General features: G+C 43.6%; 1 protein-coding gene across 1 annotated transcript in view; it reads right to left on the minus strand.

The window, feature by feature from the left end:
• The window catches only part of LOC119848600 (cat eye syndrome critical region protein 2), a 140,105-nt gene that overhangs the window by 46,508 nt on the left and 72,396 nt on the right, over nucleotides 1-21,201 (minus strand). Inside the window, exons 3-6 of the mRNA XM_038384587.2 lie at nucleotides 2,823-3,006; nucleotides 1,563-1,702; nucleotides 883-987; nucleotides 148-197 (exon numbers count right to left, since the gene is read on the minus strand). Of these exons, the coding sequence (XP_038240515.2) occupies nucleotides 148-197; nucleotides 883-987; nucleotides 1,563-1,702; nucleotides 2,823-3,006 (479 nt within the window). The remainder of the gene's footprint in view (nucleotides 1-147; nucleotides 198-882; nucleotides 988-1,562; nucleotides 1,703-2,822; nucleotides 3,007-21,201) is intronic.

The raw sequence follows: 21,201 nt of genomic DNA on the forward strand, positions 1-21,201 counted from the left end.
GCTAAAGACACAGGGTACCACCTCTAGAGAGCCTCTCACTAAACAGACCCTCCTCCTTCCCTAGGAATCTTGTCTCTCTTAGCTTTGGATGATTTTAAAACTGCAATAGCAGATCAAATTCCTCCCACCCTCCCATAATGTCTTTACCATTTTTCATCTGTGTCTCATGCACGAGCAAGTTCTCTTCAGCCTTCTCCCTATAAAGAGGAAGGTAATTATATACACAGATAATGACATAAAAACATATATAAGTCATTTCGCCAGCTGCTGAAATGTAGCCACTTCTGGGGAAGAATGCAACGGCTGTTTAATGCACAGCAAACAGCACACACATTTTGAGAAGGAAGTGAGAAATATCCTATTTGAATGAAACTTCAAGGAAAATTATGTAAACGGCCAAAATGGAATTTGGCCAGGATTACATCCCTACTCTTATGGATAGAACCAGGAAATCTTTAATGACTTCAGGTAGGCAGGACTTTGGTTTAAAATAGCATCTAAATACAGTCTCTCTAGTTGCAATGTGCCCCCTAGCAACATGCAGATCAAATGGGTCAGTACGGACTCAGTGGGAAGAATGGCATCCAGTGTTTTACCCACATTGCTTCCTGCAGCACCTGGATTTTCTTAGAGTCCTCACCCAAGTACCAACCAAGCCTGTCTGTGTAAGATGATTTGAGATCATGGCTTCAGGGGGTATGGTTGCAGGGAGAATTACCTTTTGACACCCAAAGGGAAAAAAACACAAATTGGGGTGCAGGGGATCTCCAGTTCCAATGGGAGTCCCGAAAAGGTACTATCAATGCCAAGAAAGACCAGCCAGATTTCCTCCTTATATGAGAGTATATCACATAACCATTCCAGGAACACCCTTTTCCTTACCTCAACAGATTCTCCTCCAGCAGTTTTTTCCGTTTTGGGGGTCGCCCTCGTCTCTTGCCTGTTTTCCCAGGAACATTTGGGGTGTTTGTCTGGCCCCCACTTCCCCTTTAACAAAATGAAAGGTTAGAAAATATCTCCCGAAGAAAGGAACTGTGGCTGGTAGGGGAGGAGGGAGAGAAGAGTGTGAAAGAAAAAAAAAAAATCAGAACAGCTGCTATGGGCCCAACTAGGGGAGGGATTAACCACAGCAGCCAAGCGGGGGGTGGGGGGTTGGGGGTGGGGAGGACAGGAGAACCACTAGCTGGGTGACTAATTCAGGAGCAGAAAGTGACTCGTAACTGCTGCTGTCTCCAAGGGGCAGATTGCTTGGAAGGTGGTGATGGTGGTGAAGGCAGAGGAATCTTCCTACCCCACTGGCAGATTTTTGTAGTGCCATGAAGGCCATGCGTGGCTTTAGCTGCCTTGCAACAGGATTTAGTTACTGGTGCATTTGTCAATTTTACCCATGTCCTGGCCAAATTCAGGCCACCGTCACCCTCCCAGCAACAGCGGCAGTCAAACAGATTTTATTCAACTCAGATTTATTGCTGCATAGTCCATTCCGCTCCACTTGCCCTGCCCTCTTCTCCCTGTTTACCCAGGCTGTGTGGAAATTAGGAAAACTTCAAAGCTATTGTTACCTGTCTGAAGCCAGCTCTCCATTTGATTTCCCCTGCATTGGCTCTTCTTTGTACATACGAGTGCCATAGAAATACCAATAGAGGGCGCCATTACTATCCTCACCCAGTGGTTCTACACGGAGGCTGTCTGCATCCAAACCCTGCATTCAGTTGGGAGCACGCAGTGAGAGAGACAGTGACAAGTTGAAAAACAGCCGCACTGTCACTCAAAACATGCTGACATCCTTCCACAAACACCCTGCTCCACCCCCCACAACACATCTGTTCTGATGCAGTTCTGGGAAGATATTACTCTAGAGAAAAGAACACATTCCCTCTCCACCTAGGGAGAGATTTAGATTGACATTTCTAATTTGCATGCTCTCTTTAGTTTTAATATTTCATTTTTGGGGCTCGTGACAGTGAAGGTCTAATTAGCCCTGGCTAGAGTCATGCAGAGCATGGGAGGCACTGTGGAAACTTCGCACATAGAGCTCTCCCAATATACTTTAATAATGGGGGATGGTAGGGGCACTGCTGCAGGACAGAACTGCACTCCTAGCTCCCACAGAGCTATCAATACCCTGGAAGCACCTTATTCGAGATATTCAAGTCATGGTCTTCAAAGATTTAGCCAATCAGGCCAATTTACTTAGTGACGTTTGTGCTGTGAATGCATCCATGACAGAGAGACCCTACCACTTGCCTAGATCCTTTGTAATCCGACATAACCCAGGTCTCCAGAGGTGGAAAAAGCACGACTGTTAATTCACTGCTCTATCACCAAGAACATGACTTTAAAACATTTCTTTTTGTTTAAAAAAATTAAATCTCCAAACCTGTAAAATACACAGACTATGGGAAACCTATGTACCTCACCAAGAGGCTGGCTCAAAAAACCCCAACCCAACCCAACCCCTTTTAACTTTAATAGAAAGAGAGAGAATGGGGAGACCCAGTCACCAATATTTCCAAAGCTGGGTCTGGAGACAAAGAGAAAAAAGGGACCTTAGAGAGAAATACTTCCAAGTTATAGTTCAAATCCCCAGTCTCTTCTTGCTCCCCAAACAGACAGACTAGAAATGCCACAGGAGCATCAGCCCCTAAACAGCCTGTCCCCTGGGTTGGAGGCTGGCTGATGTATACAAAGAGTGGCAGGAAAAAGTAAAAACAGTCTCCATGAAGGCAAACATTTCCCTCCATCCCCACTTTGGTTTTACAACCCAGCCTAGCTCCCTGTAGCTGCCATCTTCCCCATCTGACAGCTGTGGCCCAAAGCACCTTGAGGAGGTCAAAGACATCATCTGCATCAAGCCGGTAATCGCAGAGGCGGTGCAGGATTTCCACGCGGGTGCGCAGTGGCAGCTCCTGGAAAGTGGATTCCCGTAGGGGGTTGGGTTTCCCTTCCTCCAGCTCCCAGCGGTAGTTGATAATGTCCTCAAGATAGCTGTGAAATGTCTGCGACCTAATCAAGAGAACAAGTCCCCCCATTGTAGGTTAATATGCAAAAGACAGGACTTAGTGGGGGTGGGAAATGAAATTAGAAGATCCAGGCAAGGCTGAAAGCTGTGCCCTGCTGGCTCAGCACAACCTAACTGAACTTAATATGTAGCAGGAAGTGGAGCGACTGACACTGGGAAACTTTCCTGAATGCGTTTAAGAGCTGTGTTCTAGGACAGCCAGGGCTAGTTAAAGCTGTGCAGCTAGGCTTGACCCTCTCCTACCTGCTGGTAGTATTCCTAACTGCGACAATACAGGATTTTGCATCATTTAAAGCCTCTTTGTTAGTCTCCCTCCTTTTTGTCACATTAGGTAGCTGTTCACATCAGCGCAGACTTGGACTTTTATAAAAGGAAGATGCAATGGAGTATTCACAGACAATTCCGATCCTCTTCTGCCTTCCTCCATTTTAGCTGACACCATCATTATCTACCAGGCTCACCATCTCTCCCTTCCCTTTTCCCTGGCCATAGCCAGGTAATTACCAACTCCTGAGCCTTCTTCCAAATCATTTTGAAAGTCAGACCCTTTGTTGTCCTAAAAGGCAAAACACTTCTCCATGCCCAGACTACTCTGTCCTCTCTGGCCAAAATGCAGCTACTAGAATGATCTTCCTTGCCTGCCAATTGGACCACATTACTCCATTCTTTGATCTCCTTTGCCACTAGCTCCCCACCTTGCCCACAGTATCCTATGTAAACTTCTTGTCCTCACCTTACATTGAAGGTTGCTGTAAACAGTAACAGTTCTGGTGTAAGTGCTGCCCTGTCACACCTTAGACTGCCGACTGTGCTCAGATAAATGAATGTGTGTCTAATTTTAGATGCAGCTTGTTCTGAGTGTGGAAGTTTCAGTCTACAGAATCTGGGTGAGATGAAGAACTGACTATTAAAACTGTATTTGTTATGAGTGGTGCTACTCCTGTGACTTGCCAGCATTCCAGATCTGTGGTCTGAAGCGGCAAACATACCTTTCTTTCACACACAGGAAGTTCATGTGTCTGAATGGACACTACCGCATAGCCATTCCCACATGCGTTCATGGAGGCAGCTCAACTGGATCCTTTTTGGCACCAGCTGACTGGCCTAGACAATGCAGGGAACTATGCCACAACTGCAGAATAGCCACGAACCAAACAAATACAAAACTGTAACCAAAAAAAGCATTAAATCTTTAACAAACAGAGAGAAGATCATCATCAGTCTAGGGGAAGACTACTACTGAGAACTAGCAAGAAGGTCAGATGTTAAGAGACGGAGGAAGAAAGAAAAGATAGGAAAGAGGGGTCAAGATAGAATGGCTACCTGCAGGACCTGATGCCACATCATTTGTGGAAAAAAATGGCCACCTGATAGTATCTTATAAATGAGTGAAGAAATGCCTATGTCCCCACTCTACAGATTACTCCATATGACCCTGTTCCTTTCTGCACCTCAAGTGGAAAATGACTCCTTGTTGACTGACCCCATTTCCCTGAAGAAGTTTTACCTGACCTCCTATAGTATTCAATGACAGATGCTTGTATAGAATTGGATATGGAGGCTTTAGCACATGCCTTTCTGAATGTCTTTGTTCTGCCCAGCTAAGAGGGACAGTTCACCTCCCAATCAAGTAAATACAATGTGACCTCCTTGAATAGAAGGAAATATTTCCACTGAAATAAGGAAGGATTATTTTAAGGAAGAATTCCTGTACCAGATGAAGTACCCACTTTGTGCCGTAAAAAGTGCAGAAATTGTTTTTTCCTAGCCAAAACAATCAACACATACAGCCTTCTATCTTAAATAAGAGCAGCCATTGGTTCAAATGGTTGTTCCATGACACACTGAAGGGCTAAATTCAATTTCCAACTTGGAACTGGGAACTTTAAAATGGGCAATGTTTGGTTACTGCCTTGGAAAACCTGCAGACAGGATATCAGATTCTCTTTATAGACTGAGCACCCCTAAAACTTCTATTTGATCACACAGAGCACTTAAACATTTAGATCTTTAATGAAGTCATCAAATAAGAAAGCGAGGCAATATTTGACAAACTTTTAGAACAGATGTCATGCCTGGACCCCATTTCCTGGAAATATGCTAACTATATAAAAATCTCAGACAACTTCCTTCCAGGTCTGAAGGAATAAAGCCACAAACTAACAGCATCCAAATTCTACCCTCTCAAGTTCAAGATGTCAGAATCTGATTGAACTTCGAGTCAGAAGATCATCTAATGAGGGCAGAATCTCAGGGGAACCAAACCAACATTTCCAGGTTCCTTGAGAAGGGCCCATGGGGCCAAGAAGGAGCTATCAGGAGCAGTATGGCTTTCTCTGTTCTGATTTTTCTGGCTATCTGAGCAAGAATTGGAAAAGAAGGAAAGGCACACATCAGATGATTGGAATGAGAATACATTGATTTTCCTTGCTCTCCATTTTTGTTGAGGCTCAGAGAAAACAAATTGATCCATGAAGTTCCCCATTTCCAAAAGATGATCTGAAGGACATGGGCATTTAATTCACATTCTCTCTGGGGACAGGGGTTGTTGACTCAACCAAATGGTTTGAGTTTTATTTGTAAGTAAGTGGCTAAAACTAGACGTAATATCAGCCCGATATCAGCTGCACACAGCCTCTGTTCTCAGGAGTGCTCAGTGTCTCTCTCATCAATTTGCAAACGTTGCTGCTGTGTGTTTGGCGCTTTGAATTAGGACAGAATGAGAACACAAGATGGGAACCAGATGTCTCAAGGCATTCCCAATAACCCTCAACTCCATCCAGCCAATTTATATTTATCCTCCTCTCTCAGGCTGGCCATTTCCCCCAGACAAGCAGGGGTCCATATGTGGATTTCACAGCCTGTCAGAAAAACACCCGTGATTTTTCTCACCTCTAATATTTCTATTAATGGTTCTCCTCTGGAAAGGGTTCTGGAGCAGGCCCCCTCTGCTGGAGATGGAAAAACCTGCTGGGAAGATTGTGACGTCTGTGCAAGGACTCCTGTTGGCGAGATCCCTTACAGATAGCGGACCTGCTTAGGTCTCATGTTGAGCTGCCCATTAACAGTGCCTGAGTCCAGGAGTTGAAGGATCATCACCAGATTATAGTTCTACACTATACCTAGATCTCGACCATTCTCACAGTCCTACGTTCTGTGAAAAGGTTAGGGAATGCCTGCTGAAGCTGATCAGAAACCCCTGAGTCTATAGGATTTATTACCGGTTGTGAATCCCAGTGAGCTGTCTGTTTGGACTGGGAGCAAGGCAACAGATCATCTAGATAGGAAGATCTGCATATTCCTTCTTCTGCGGTTATCAAAATCACCATAACTTAGGCTTTGTCTACACTAGCATTTTTGTCGGCAAAACTTTTGTCGGTCAGGGGTCTGAAAAAAACAACCCCCTGACCAACATATGTTTCACCAACGAAAGTGCCAGTGCAGACAGCGCTATGTTGGTAGGAGAGGCTCTCCTGCCCATATAGCTAGTGCTGCTCATTGGGGGTGGTTTAATTATGCCGGTGGGAGAGCTCTCTCATGCTGGCATAGAGCAGCCTTTACAGCAGTGCAGCTGCAGTGGTACAGCTGTGCCACTATAAGGTCCATAGTGTAGACATGGCCTTATACAAAAGTTCAATTGATGGAGAGACAATGCTAAGTCATATGGCAAGGCTACATACTGAAAAAAATGTCCTTCCATTGCAAAATAAAGGTATTTGAAGTTGAAGGGATTAATTGGTGGATGGAGATATTCTATAAATCTCAGAAAAGTGTATTTAAAAAAAATCTTTCTGAGGATCCTGAATGATGAGAAGAGATTTTCCATAAGAAAGGAGGAGTATATTTGATTGCCAGCTTCAGGGAAGACAGGTCCAATATTGGTCAAACCCCTCTGTTTCTACTGGGGACTAAAAATAGTTTTGATTAAATACCCTGACCTCTCTTTAGAAGGTAAATTGCGGCTACTGGAAAGGAATTTTTGAACCGAGTCCCCAGTCATAAAGAACACAGTTTTGACACCCACAGCTCTAGATCTCACCCTTTCACACCCAGACACACCAAGTCAGAGCATTCATATAACTCTAAAACAAAGGACTGTTAGAAAACTCTCCCAAAGATGTACCTCCACAAAGACACTTACAAGTAAGGAACCATAACACATATTTATATATACACACACACACGTCATCTCCCTCCCCCTGCCTTCCCCTTTATTTTATAAACCATCATGCCATTAATACGCTTTGTATTATCACACTTTCTTTTATATTTGGAGAACATTTAATACACGGGTACTACATGAGTTGCTCATGATCTGTAGTAGAAGCTGCAAAAGTTTCAGGGCAGTTTGGCATAGAGGGGATGGGAACAAGTCCATGGAAGGGCTCCTCCATCTGGGCATCAGGGTTTACACACTTAAGAGAAATAAATACTCTACTCCTAAGAGGACAGCACTGCAGCTTAAACCATCTCTAAGAGAAGCCTGGGACTCCTCCCACAGGCAGGCTATTACTACTGAGCAATGTGTCCAAACAATGGATTTCCCTGCATTCAAAGCACCCTTCTCAGCTCTGTGTTTTAGTGCACTGACCTGCATTTTTCTCTCAGTCTGTTGGGATCCTGGAGACGGGCGGACCTACTAAAGGACCTCCCCCAGCCTAAGGGGAGGATCCAGAAGGTCCAGGATCTCAATTAAGTTTGGGGGACAACTAAAGATACAACAGGGATGGGAGTGAGGTCACAGGGCTAAATGAAGGACGGGGACACTGAGCAGAGACCCCCAGACAGCGCCAACTGCTCCTCTAAGGCATCAAGGGAGCCAGCGGATGCCGCCCAGAGGAACTCTGCACGGATGCATGAGGCCAGGGAGGAGCGGAAGTAGGCCCCACAGTCACAGAGCACCCCCTCGTCTACAATCCTCTTCCTGGTGGTGTAAAGAAAGAACATTTCTCCTGACCCATCCTGCATGCTGAGTGAATCTCCTCCTTCCAGGCACTTATCTGTGCTCAGTATGCAGAGTCAGGTTCCAAAAGAGATCCTTTGGAACAGGAGACAACCACAAGGAGGTGGGAGGCTTTCAGAAGGGCTGGGGGGAAATGGCAAAATTTGTCCAGTGCTTGTGGAGGGTGGGCTTGGGAGAGAACATAATAGAGCTGTAGACGTCTGGCCCACAAAACAGTCCAGGGAAAGACCTCAGTCTGAGAGCTGAAATCACTTCTCAGTCAGTGCAGCATTGTTGGGATGACATCATTTAAAAAAAATTATTATTATTTTCACTGTCCTCTTCTAAGAGGGAGGCTGCCTGCACCTTTTCTGAAACAGGCTCCAAGATATTGGAGCGTGACTGGAAGACAGAAGACTTGCTTTTGTTTACTAATAACCTGATTCAATAACACAGTTCCAGAGTCTATCTCCACTTCCCATCCCATCAAGAGGAACCCAGGCCCTTCACAATGGTCCAAGTATAGAATTATTGCCACATCATCCTTTCTTAATGGGGCCACCCACTGCCAATTTTGTTACAGAAAAATCCAGACCAACTTATGATTGTCAGTATTAGATGAAAAGGAAATGTGTGATAATGAACTGAAAATATACCAGAGGCAGAATTTTTTATTGTTGATGTTCAGCTAACACTAGCACATGTAGTTAAGCATTCTGAGGGTTCACAGATGCCAAATTGTTGGCTGGATTCATTGCTACAATATTTGTCATGTTACAGTATTTTAAGCCTCTTGTATATTAAATGCTACTTCACCATTTTGCCTATTTTCTTTGTGACAATGAACAACTAAATGCCACAGAAAGAGCTGGGACAATGGCATGCATGTTTTAATCTCGAGAGGGAAACAACATCATTTGGGACAGAACTAAGAATTGTGACATAACCTCAAGACTAGAAGGGGGCCCAGAAGTAGTCCTTCTCTACCGCCTACCCAAGAGTTCTCCAAAATGGTAGACTGAAGGAATATGGAAACAATGAGACTGGGAGTCTCAACCTTTCCCCTCAAGAAACATCGGGGTGAAAGGAATGGTCACTGTAGTAGTTCCCTCTACTGCTTGGCCAATAAGAGGAAATAATGAAAGTTATACTGATGTCTGGTTAAAGCTGTGAAAATTGAAATAGACTTGGTCTTTTTTTGGCTAGTCAGCACAATACCCCCGCTCCCCTTTTTTTCCTGCAAGGTCCTTATCAGCAGGAGTCTATAGGTTCCCTGAACAGATGGCTCTCAGAATACAGAAGAGGCTGTTGGAAAGTCTCCCTCTAGCTCAATAGCCAAATATCTCAACAGGACAGACGACCACCATGAAGTCCATTTTGGAAGCGAAGGACATTTGTTTTCCCTTATCAGCTGGCAGCTTGTAGTTTCTGAACAGACAAAAGGAGGCAAACTTAGTTTTGGGAGTCACTCCAGTGTAAATGAGAGCATTAACTTACAGGTGGATACAAGATATTTTCCCCTCCACAGTAAGGGGAACAGTAATAACTGAGATCAGGAAAGCTTAATTCTGAATAAGTAGGGAATTTTTTATTTTTTTTTCACAAAGGCAAGTCTTCTAGAAGGGAGTGGGGAAGACTTCTGGTGTTTGTTGAGATGACCTCAGTCAGATATCATTAGCGGGGTCAGGAGAAGCAAAGACTACTTCAGGAGAAGAAAAAAAATGTAAGGGCCCAGCTAAGGTTCTCTCCCTCACAAATCAATCAATCTATCATGACTTGTCAAAAAAAAGAAAGGTTAGGCTGACCTTATCAGAAGCAATGTGAGTTACAGCTGCAGGCCTGGCCTTGGGCTGGGAAGTGGGGTAACAATGGAGGCCTTTTTTTACTGTACTAGTTAGCATTCTTATCTTTAGAGGGGGAGGGAAGTTCGAAGGACCAGCCTGTACTCTAGGCTAAAGTCTTTGAAGCTACTGAAAAGCAAAGTCAGGCAGAATGGGGGGGAGCAAGGTATTACCCCTTCAGGGAAAATAGTTTAACTAGTATATTCTCTACCTCCTTCAGAGATTTCTGTGATGCAAGAGAGTTATCAGAATTGGTAGAGGCCAGTGTAAAGTAGGCAACCTCAGAGCACCGGTTTAGACTGTATGCAGGGCATGGAAAAAGGAATGATTCTGATGGTTTAGCACTGCCATGCCAGATAGGTGTCAGAGTTATACAGAGACAGAGCATAGCAGAACCAGTGCAACAGGAGTGAGGAACACCTTGCCTCACACCACTCTTGTGTGATGTGAGCTCTTCTGGCTCATACTTGGAAAACATTAGTGGACTCTGCAGGGAGCTGTGGACAAACGAAGAATCCCTAGTAATAATGGTTCCTGGGCAAGGGCAGGAAAAGAAGCGCAATGGGGGAAATCAAAGCTCAAGTGATCTCTCTGCAATTTCAAGGCATGGAACATAACGGCCTCTTGTCCAAGAGACCCTGTCATGTCAAAGAACCCATTCCTATCCACACGACCAACTTTCCAAATGGAGACAGCACCCAGATAGTCAAGCCTCTAATACTCCTTTGATTCACATACATGACTATGTGGGAGGGTTGGAAGTGGGGGGACAAAAGAAAGAGGCTCCAGGAGTTCAAGGGTGGACAATGCCACTGCCTTCCTCCCACACTTTACCTCTTTCTTTCTACTCTTACTGAGCCAATGACATTTCTCCTCTGATGGGAGAGTGGGGGGTTGCAAACCATTAATATGAACTCAGCTGGATTAGTAAGTGGTGACAAACAATGAGTCAGCCTCTGCCTAAGAGTACAATTCCGTCTCCTGAATTCAATAGCCTGAAGTGTGGGAGATCAGAGGTTTCCACACCCCTGCAAAATGCCTCTGGGTCTTCTGAAAAGGTCAAGGCAACATTAGCACTCCCTACATCCCCTGCCCTGGAATTTGCATCAAAAGCCCCAATATGTCATTTACACAAACTTCAAGCCTCTATTAAACTGGCAGCTCTATGAACAGACTGAAAACAAAAGATGTTATAGCTTTATAGGCTTTTCAGGTTGAGTCAGGAATTTCCTCTAGAGCAGAGGTTCCCAAACTTTTTTTTATTGCGTTCCCCCTTCCAAATCTACCAGCTGCCCATATACCCCTACCCGTCTCATCACTGATATTTTGTGTGTTCTTCTTAACACTACCTGTTTTTAGCCATCTGTCAATATTTCACTGTAACATACAGATATAGTTATAGTGTGACATATACAACTGAAAAAATCCCCAGCCCTGACTAAGTTCTGAGCTCAGTTAGACTGGATAGTTGTTGGGCTGTATGGTACCACTGCGCTGTACGGTGCTTGGAGGTAAGGGCTCTGTAAATCAGCGTCTCTGTGTATCTGTGTTCTCCTTGGTTCATCTTGAAGTAAATTAATTACCATATTTTATGTAACAAATTCCCATGGAGTTTTAAAGCTTTGTCTGAGTAGCCGGTTATGAAAATGCAATAAATAAAATAATTAATACAAAAAATCCACCATTACACAATTTCTCCCACGTTCCCTCCAGGATGTCTTGCGTAACCCCAGAGTATGCGTGCCACAGTTTGGGAACCCCTGCTCCAGAGTGATTTGAAGCAGGGGGCAGGAAGTCTGATGGTGGGAGGGATTTGCTTAGCAAGGTAATTCCCCACCTCTAATGTATATAGTTGAGTGTGTTGGGGAATCCAGTGTCTTCTTAGTGGAACTCTTGATCCATCCAAGTTTAGGGGAGAAAGGAGTTAGTTTATAAAAACTAAGACCATTTATTCAGAGTTTAGCTTGTGTGGCTCAAAATACACCCACATCACTCCCACTCCATCTCAAAGAATCCTCCATAACTAAAATCTAAGGAAGGGAGCAGTTGGCATGCTGACTCCCACAGCGAGACAGAACAGGAACAGCATTCGAGCAGAGGGAAATCTCCAGGGAAGCTGAGGGATTGGAGAGCTGATGGGTGCTGTCTAATCTAATAAGAGATCACATCACAGAAGCATGTGCCAGCTTGACGGAAGCAAACACAGCCACTTAACCTGGATATGACAGTTGAGGCTGGCATGTTGTTCTACCGCCCCCAAAAAAGGGGAGCAGGAAGGAAGAAAGGAAAGCAGCAAGGTCACCGCAGCTGCAAACCCCTAGGAGAGGTTCCAATTCTGCATTTAGAGGCTGCTCCCAGCAGCCATAATACAAATACATGGCATCAGAGAAACTTTTTTCAACTCAGACATTTCAAGCACTCCTATACCACATTTATCCACTCCAGGGAAACACCAGGATACCCTCTTACCTGCTCTGAGCCAAAATGTCCTACCACTGATCACATATATCCCTCACCCCCCTTCTCCACACCCAAGGCAAGACCAGATTACTGAACCAACAGGAACTGTCTTCCCAGCTCACCAAAAGCACCGGCGGAGGAAGTGAATTAATCTCACAAATGGGTATTCGCTAGCGTTCCCCAGAGAGTCTGTGGTCTGAGCTCTCTATGATTCCATGCTTAACTAGTGTCCTCTCCATGTCCACCATTCACACCTGGCAAGTACTGAGGACTGGTTTAGGAATGACTGCATATTATTTGGTGGAGAGAAGAAAGAGGGACATCTATATTGGACCAAACAGAAAAAGATTCACCGTATCTGCCTGTTCTGAAGAGGCTTTTCCCTTAAGTCTGGCAGAAGTCTGGGAACAGCACAGGGGCTGAGAGGAGAATCTATTTGATCTTACCTCCCACATTCACCTAGAGTTTTCACTGTTTTGTTAAAACAAAACAGAAGCAGCCAATCTGCGCTCTATGACCCCTGTAACTGGGATGTGCTAGGTGAAGGTAGCACCAGAGAAATCACACATACCTGTTACTTTGAGCTGTCTTGTCAGTTTCCCTTTTGAGCTCCAAGTACCCATGTATGTGTGAGCCCTTTTATTTGTCTCTCATTCTCCAGTAGCAGCAGGAGGGTACAAATGTGGAGCTGTTCTCCAATACATAAAGTAGGATGGAGGCAACAAAAAGGCAAGTCCAGGAAGTTTTGGGAGAGCGGAGGGTTCTCTAGCTCCCTGTTCTCTATGTAGGTTTTAAGCTAAAGAGAATGCGGCTCCACAACTTTCAGGGTGACATGTGCTGCACTCCAAGTCTACTCTCCCCACCCATAGCATGAAAGTGACTTTCAGGCAAGGAAGGGAATGTTTGATCTTGAAGCACTAAAAACCCCTTATCGCACCACATGAAATTGCCAATGTCCCTCCTAAAAACTGCTTTGTTCTCCAACCACCTCCCCTTCCAGGATTCTGACATTTCTCATCTCAGAGCACCAGTCTGTTCACCCAAATATTCCTGAGAAACCAGTTGATAGGAAGAAGAGAATAAGCCCTAAAGAAAAACACAGTTGGACCCAAGTCTGATTATAAAATACTCTGAAGATGAAAAGCATAGGTCCATGGTTAAAGATGTTCATTGGTTGGAAGTGCCTGAGTTGTATTTTTAATTGACCCAGGACAGGATTGTTGCAAGTTTTGTTGGTTTGGGTAGAGTGGGAAAGAAAAGTGGAGCAGTGAGGGAACCCAGAGCAACAGCTGAAGAGGTGTGTTAGAAAGCGGAGAGGAGTTGTGTTTGCAGGCTGGCTGAGATGGGGGAGGAACAGCCAAGAGTCAGACAGTGAGTGTATCCAAATGACAGCCCAACAGAGTTCAGAAAACATTAAGGGATAAAAATAAAACCTAAAATATGAAGTTTCTTTGACCAAAGGCCCAATCCTTTACTCATTAGTCAAGAGAAGTTTTGTTACTTACTTTAATGGGAGACATACAGGCAAGTTACTGGGCAAATTATTCCTATAGGTTTTGGGGAAAACAACAACTACAGTCACTTTAGTTTTAGGGAAGACTGGCTGAAGATAAAGTGCTGGGTTGGGCAGCTGCATTTTTTTCTGAGCTGCTTAATTGGCTTAGAGGAAAAAACTTTGTCAAAAATTTCTGAATCCTTGTGTTTTCAACACAGTATTATTTTACACAATATATGTATAAAAACACCAGTGCCGAGACTACCATTTAGTCAGCAGTGACAGGTGAATAAAAAACCTATTTACACTCAATACATGGGAAAAGCAAGAGATTTTAAATAGTTTTCAATATTTTTTCTTAAGTGGAACATTGTTGTAACACGAGCTGTGCTTGCTGTATGTTTCTGCAGAGACTGTCATTGTTTGTTGAAACAGGACACAGTCAAGTGTCCCCATGAGAATGCATCTTGAAGTGCAATCACACAGCTTTGCTAAACTAATCCCCAAACCACTCTACCTTCCCCAATTTATGTGCACTTGTCAACCAATGTACACCCCAACTAGCCCCATACCTGCAGTGATTTTAGCCTTAGAGTGCCATCCTGAAACAATTACCCCTTCACATTTGTCTCAGGTCCCATCCACAGTTTAAAAACTACGATTGGGAGGAACCCCGGTTGTCACATGGTTGTTTCCAGACACTGTTGAAATACAGCGTTGTCTTGTAGGGTAGATAGGACCCAGAAGTGTTTTAACCAGGATATGATGATTTCTAGTGAACCCATCGCCACGGAATCTGGACACTAAAAACCGAGGCAGAATTGCGTCTATGTTGTCCACAAAGGACCCTACACTCCAGTCATCCTGTTTCGGTTGCCGGTAGATTAAAAACCCTGAAAAATAATGCCAGGCTGTTGTCCATTCCTCGGTGATGAAAGGCTTGTGTAAAAAGGTACACCTCATGGAACAGCCACAGGGACTTTGGCTCACTCTGATCTTGGTTGCAAGGAGTACCACAGTCAGCCCTCCACTGAGAATGATCTATCTCAGGTTCCTGAAAGTTTCATCCTCATCTCAGTCAACCACAGCATGCTTGCTAAGTGCCGCTGCTTTGGGGATGGAGAAGCAGTCTAGATAGTTAAAGCCTTTAATGGACTACAGTCTAAAGATTTGCACTCTCAGGTAATGCAGAACAGAACGAAACCTATTTCGCACATACACATTATAGTGTGTGAGAATCATGGCTGTATTGTGCTCAGGTCAGGTTTTTTTGCTCATACTTAGTTAAGAGCTTCCGTGTGACCTTGACTGCCAGCCCCATGTACAGTATGTTGCCATAATTCAACCTAGAAGCAATGAAATGCAGATCAGTATGGCTACATCTGCATCCAAGAGGAATGATTAGTCTCTTGGCTGGGTGAGAATGAAAGAAGGCATCTTTTGCCACAGCCTATGCACTAGTGTGACAGAAGGCAAATGCCCCCGATAGATTATTAGGTCAGTGCCCTGACCAAGTCTTGAACGCATTTCCCCTGGCTAGTATTACCTCTGGCTTACCAGGCTTTAGTCTGTGATAGCTGCATTTCATCCATTTCTTTCCAGCACTGGGTCATTTGGAGGATGGTGCTGTATCTGCTGAGAAACAGACCTATTGCTGGGAGTTGGAGCCCATGTAGTCTCATAGTCACACCGAGAGGCCTCATATTTTGACAGACAGCAGACAAGGTTGCTGAGATATGGCATGCGAGTCAGCAGCTCATGGTGTCCAACTGTTTGTTGTGAGCTAGTACTGCAAACACAGAGATATATCCCCTGCACGTAGCCATAAGGAAGTTATCCACCAGCTCCAGAACAATACAAGTGTCATGTGCCTGTCTGAAGCCTGATCATGAAAGGTCTTGTGGGTAGAGATCAGAAGTTTATTCGCCTTCAATAATTCTGCCCAGGAAAATGGAGGTTGGAGACTGGGGTCTAGTTGACATGAAGTTGGATTACTGAGAATTGATCCGACGACTGCATGCTTCAGTGTGGTCATGTTGCCTTCTCTGAAAGAGGTAGTCAAAGATTTTGGAGCTAAATTTTCAAATCGGAGAAATGCAGGTACTCAGTACCTTGTGGGCTGCGCAAAAATCAGGACTTATTTAGGAGTTTAACTTTTAGCACTCAGGATTGAAAATTTTACTCTTGATTTCAAGTGGCTCTAGTTGCTCTTCACTGGCTTTTCACCATTAGAAGAGGTGTCTATTTTGAAGAAGAGAGGTCTGTTTTGCATGTGGCCATCTGGATATTCCTCAGTGATTTCACAGCCTCTACCGTCCAATGTTTCAACTGCCTTTGTTCAGTGGTTGACCCATGAGGAGCTGAGGGAAAACAAGAGGTGAAAGGAGATGGGACATTTTAGCAGAACAGAGTTCTGGTCCATGATGGGGCTTCTAAGTACTACAAAAATACAAACAAATAGTAACAGGGCCAGAGAATGTGTGACTGGAGATAGTAGATAGTTCTAGGACACAAGAACGGTCAGCATACTGGCCTTGTATCTGGACAACTCCCTCTCCGAGGATGTTCAGGAAGTTCACTAGATCTGGGAGCCTCTGAAGATCAAGTCAGATAAGAGGTGGGAAAGCCTTTACATCCCTGCTTGGAGGTGGTGGATGGACCAGGCAATAGAAGTGGTTAATATGCCAATATCCATCTGGGCTGAAAATCTGCTTCAATGTCTCACTGAATGCTTAGGTCTGGCAGAACAGCCACGCTGGACATGAAATCCTGCACAAAATGTGTGGGAAGTATCACCCACTTTGGCACTCAATGACTCTTAGGACAAAGAATCCCAGGGATTCCTCTACCAAAACCTTGACAGCTGTTCTGTTAGCCCTGATAAGTATCTTATGGCGTGGTCTTTAACCAGTAACAATCCCATAATTTTCTTGTCCCTAAACACAAACAGCATGCAAACTATTTAGTTTCCAGTGTCTTTGGATGTCCCGCTATCATTTTAAGCTTAACTTGTTTAAGCTTGTTTTTCCTCCACTCTCCCAGATACTTATTACTGTCGACATTACCACTGCCTTCTGTCACTAAGACCCCATAATCTGGGAGTCATCATTGATTCTTCCTCTACTTCATGTCCCTCACATCTGGACTGTGTCTAAACCCTGTCATACCTCTCTCCACAAACAATCTGAATAGCCATCCTTTTCTTTCTGTTCAAACAGCCAGTTCTTTCTTCCAGGGACTTCTCTCCCATCTCGATTAATGCTCTCTTCCTCACAGGCTTCCCTGGCTGCCAACATCATTCTCTCTTACACTCATGCAAAATGCTGCTGTCCAGAACATCTTCATGGGCTGGCAATCTGGCCACCTCATCTCACACTCTGAATCCCGTCACTGACTCAGACGCCTCCTACATAACTTCAAATGTAAACATCTTGTCCTCACGTTCACAATACCCTGCATAACTCTTCCTCTCCTGAGTTATCCAGTCTCTTAGCATGTCACCTGTATGCTCGCCAACGTTGCCAACCTTCATGCTCCGTTTGTCCACTTCTCCCACAATCTCTGCTTATTCCACACCACATGCATGGGACGTTCTTCCTGGTTTTGTCACCAACCACTCCTCATTTAAATTCTTCTTTAAGACTGATTTCTAGCACGTCTAAGTAGTGAGTCAAAGATATTTATTTACCTAACTCCATGCTTACACATCATAATTTCATTCCACCCTGCTGTCCACTAGCCTTTGAATAACCATGTGATCTTATTGCTGTAACGTCTGTCCTTTCTTCCTTCTAATCTTTTCATAGTCTCATGTCAAGAATTAGTTTCAAAGTACTTTAGGGCAAGGAACATGTCCTCCATCTGTCCTATAGGGCACCTAGCACCACTCTGTAAGTATAAGCCTCTGCTGGTTTATGGTTTTCTGTTGCACTAGCCATTGGTGTAGTTATTACAGCCAAGATCAGCAGCATGTCAGTAAATGTTGGTTAATACAAACAGTGTATTCCCCATGTCTATCATGATTGGGTTTGCGTCTCAGGCCCCAAAGATTATTGCACAGATTACACAGATAAATCCACTGGATCACTAGGGTATTCCACCTTAGTTTTTCTAAGGTCTCCTTCGCCATAGTATCAGTGAGCCTGAATGTTAGTACCGGCTTTGCCTAGATTAGGAAAAGAGACGAAAGGTTAGCTAGCAACCTAGGTTAGCTAATCAACTTTGTTACAGTTCAGGGCAACTGCACCTGCATTTCGTCTCTGTGATCCACCCAGGGAACCCGTTCCAGGCTCCCAGATCCTCAGCCATCACCTCTCTTGGGCGGAGACCTGTCTCTCTCTCCATCCTGACTAGGACTGTCCCAGGTTGCACAGTTCCCTGCCTACCCTGCATTATTCCCAGCAAGCCAGACTGACTAAACAGGCCAATTTCTGTGCTTTGCTTTCTTTTCAGAGGCTATATGCACCGTAATTGCTCACAGTTATAAGTGGCTACATAGCTCTTTCTGAGCAAGCACATTTACTCTTAAGGTAAAAGCACTGCTGAGAAAACTTCTTAAAAATAATAAAAGAATCTACATGCATACAAATAAGCTTACTGGAGACCATCCTCACCCCCTACTCCAGTAGGGCTCTGGTAGTAGTCAGTCCTTCAAACTCCAGAAGGGGAGGGGGGAAGGTTCTGTGTCCATAACAGCTTTAGCTCAGAACAAGCACCCTCCCTCCCTTTCTCCCTCCATGTATAGGTTAGTCTTTCCTTTATACATTTTGGGTCTATGATCTCGGATTCCTGTAATAGCTATAATCAAGTAAATAATGGTCTCCTCCTCAGGGCGAAGCTTTTAAAGGCTGGGTGTTTGCATAACCAGAGGGGGTGGGGGGGTTGCATTCACCTCCTTCCTAGACATTCTCCAGGTGAACCACTTGACATTGTTTGTCCATAAGTCCACTCTAGTCTGGCCCATTGGTCAAGATGGTCCTTTGAAGTTCATAATTCCCAGGGCTCACAATAAAATATAACATTTGCATTTAATACAATGAACTCAAAAGATACTTAAACTTAATTCAATAAAGTTTTCCAAGGATTTTGCAAGAAATTGCCACATCTGCCACAAACCACATCTCCTAGTGTAGAAAAAAACACTGTATTCCTTGAAAGGGCACAACTGATATAGCTGAATGCAGACTGTAAAGCAATTTAAATATTTTTTTTTAACATTTATTCATAAAACAAACCTCTGAGAGAATAGTTCTGGAGGTAATGCTTGAAGGATCTGCTCTGTGCAAGAGAATGAAGACAGAAAATAGTGACAAAGGGAATGGAAAAAGTGAAATACATAGAACCATTAAACCTGGTCAGTAACAGATATTCTGTCCTTGATGAGTCAGGAGATGATTAGCTTGTCCTTTACTTTCCTCCCAAACAGTAGCTGGGCCAGCAATTAGATAGAAGGCCCTGAAAAGAAGTTGCTGGAATAGAAGTGCCAATAAATAATCCTGAATAAAAACTCAGAGGAACGTGGTTCTGATAGAACAGGATGGGATGCTACATTCTGAGCATCAGGACAAAGGACATGACAGGGAGAGTAAAGGAGATCCTGAAGAATGCTGTGGAATGTCCTCCTATTTTCCATGATAGAACAAAACATGATTGAAAGGAGATGCCATAGACTCAAAGATGGCTTTAGGGATCTGGAAAGAGAGCTGAAGATTGGGTCAACAGAGGTGATCTATTTGGAAATTCTTTCAGTGCTTAGTGAAGGAAAGAGAAGAAAAGAGGGGAGTTTGGGATTCATGGAGCACATTAATGCCTTCTGTGATGCAAGGTGAGTTAGACAGCCTCCATCTAAGCAGGTGAGGTACCAATCTTCTGGATTCAAAAATGTCAAGGAAAATAAGTAGAAAACAGTGGGTTCTGTTTATCTTACCATCTGACATATTCTTCCAAACTGAATCCTAATAAAATGATGTTTTACAACAAAAGGTGAATTTAAAAAGGAGCTTTGAAGGGACAGTAATGAAATATAAAATAACTTCCAACGTAAAATAATCAAATCACTGTTTCTTTAAAATGTTAAAACATTAAAAATTGTAAATATGAAACAACAAAACAGGAAACAGCTATATGGTCAGCATGACAACATTTTTCACAACAGTTCTAGCCAGAAACACAGAGAACAGCAGGAGACTTTCTGGATTATTTTAATTTAATGTGTATATCCATGTAACATGGCCATTGCTTACTTAAAAACAGCTGTAGAAGTCTCCTGCTGTGGCCTTTGCCTTTAGCAGCAGCTCTGATCTTCCTGTCTTGATACAAGTCATCAAGCTGCATTTCCTGTTGGAATTAAAGTGGTAGCCTGCAGGGATTATGCAGCTGCCCAATTTGTATCTGTGGACTTTTTTTGGGGGGGAGGGGTGAGGGGGGGAGAGATCAAGTATTTTTAAAATACCACATGATAAATTCCTTATATAAATAGCATATTCTGAATAAGCTATTTTTTTCCTGGAGTCATTTTTTGCAATTGTAGAAAGTCATAAGCACTTAAGGGTCTATACACAAAGGCAAAGGGTATGGGAAATGCATTAAATGAGCTAGACGTGTGAGATTATGACCTAGTGGATGTCGGTTTGATGGGGGCAAATCACATCTGCTATATTAATGTATTAACATTAACCAGTATGATGTATACAGAAGAGCTAAAAGAGGAAGAAGAGGTGGAGGGATATTAGATACCTAAAATATTTACAAAACCACAATAAGCAAAAGTACTTTATAGTTTTATACTTCTGCATAATTAAAGTCAGGCACCTCCAGTCCAATCATGAGTTCTATATGCTGTCAAACTAGACATGCAGAGAACTACAGCCTGCTACCAGTAGATTGCAAGAAAATATAAATACACAATACTTTGGATAGTGAAGAGGTAAAGTACTACACAAAATTAACTTGTCATTTCAGCACTGAGAAGCAGCTAAATAGTAGTCTATAGATGCAGAAACAAATATTTAAGGCACAAATGCAAACTATCCGACATGAATAAAAGATTAGAAGAATAGTAAGAGACCCATATGGTTCCATCTGGAGCAATTTAATGATCTGCAAAAAAAAAAAAAAAAAAAAAAGGAATCCTACAAAAAGTAGAAGCATGGACAAATTGCTAAGGAGATGTACAAAAGAATAGCACAAGCACATAGAGACAAAATCAGAACGGCTAAGGTACAAAATGAGTTACACCTAACAAGGGACACAAAAGGCAATAAGAAGAGGTTCTTTATATACATGATTAGGAGGAGCAAGAGTAAGATGAAGGAAAGTGTAGCACATTCCTATTCCCAAAAGACTGTGGCGGGCATCAAACACCCTGCTGCCCAAATGCCGCTGAGAAGCAGCAGTGGAAAGAAACCTCGCCGCTGAAATGCATTTCGGTGGGCGGTTCTCC

Source organism: Dermochelys coriacea, chromosome 1, assembly GCF_009764565.3.
Source record: "Dermochelys coriacea isolate rDerCor1 chromosome 1, rDerCor1.pri.v4, whole genome shotgun sequence".
Taxonomy (NCBI): domain Eukaryota; kingdom Metazoa; phylum Chordata; order Testudines; family Dermochelyidae; genus Dermochelys; species Dermochelys coriacea.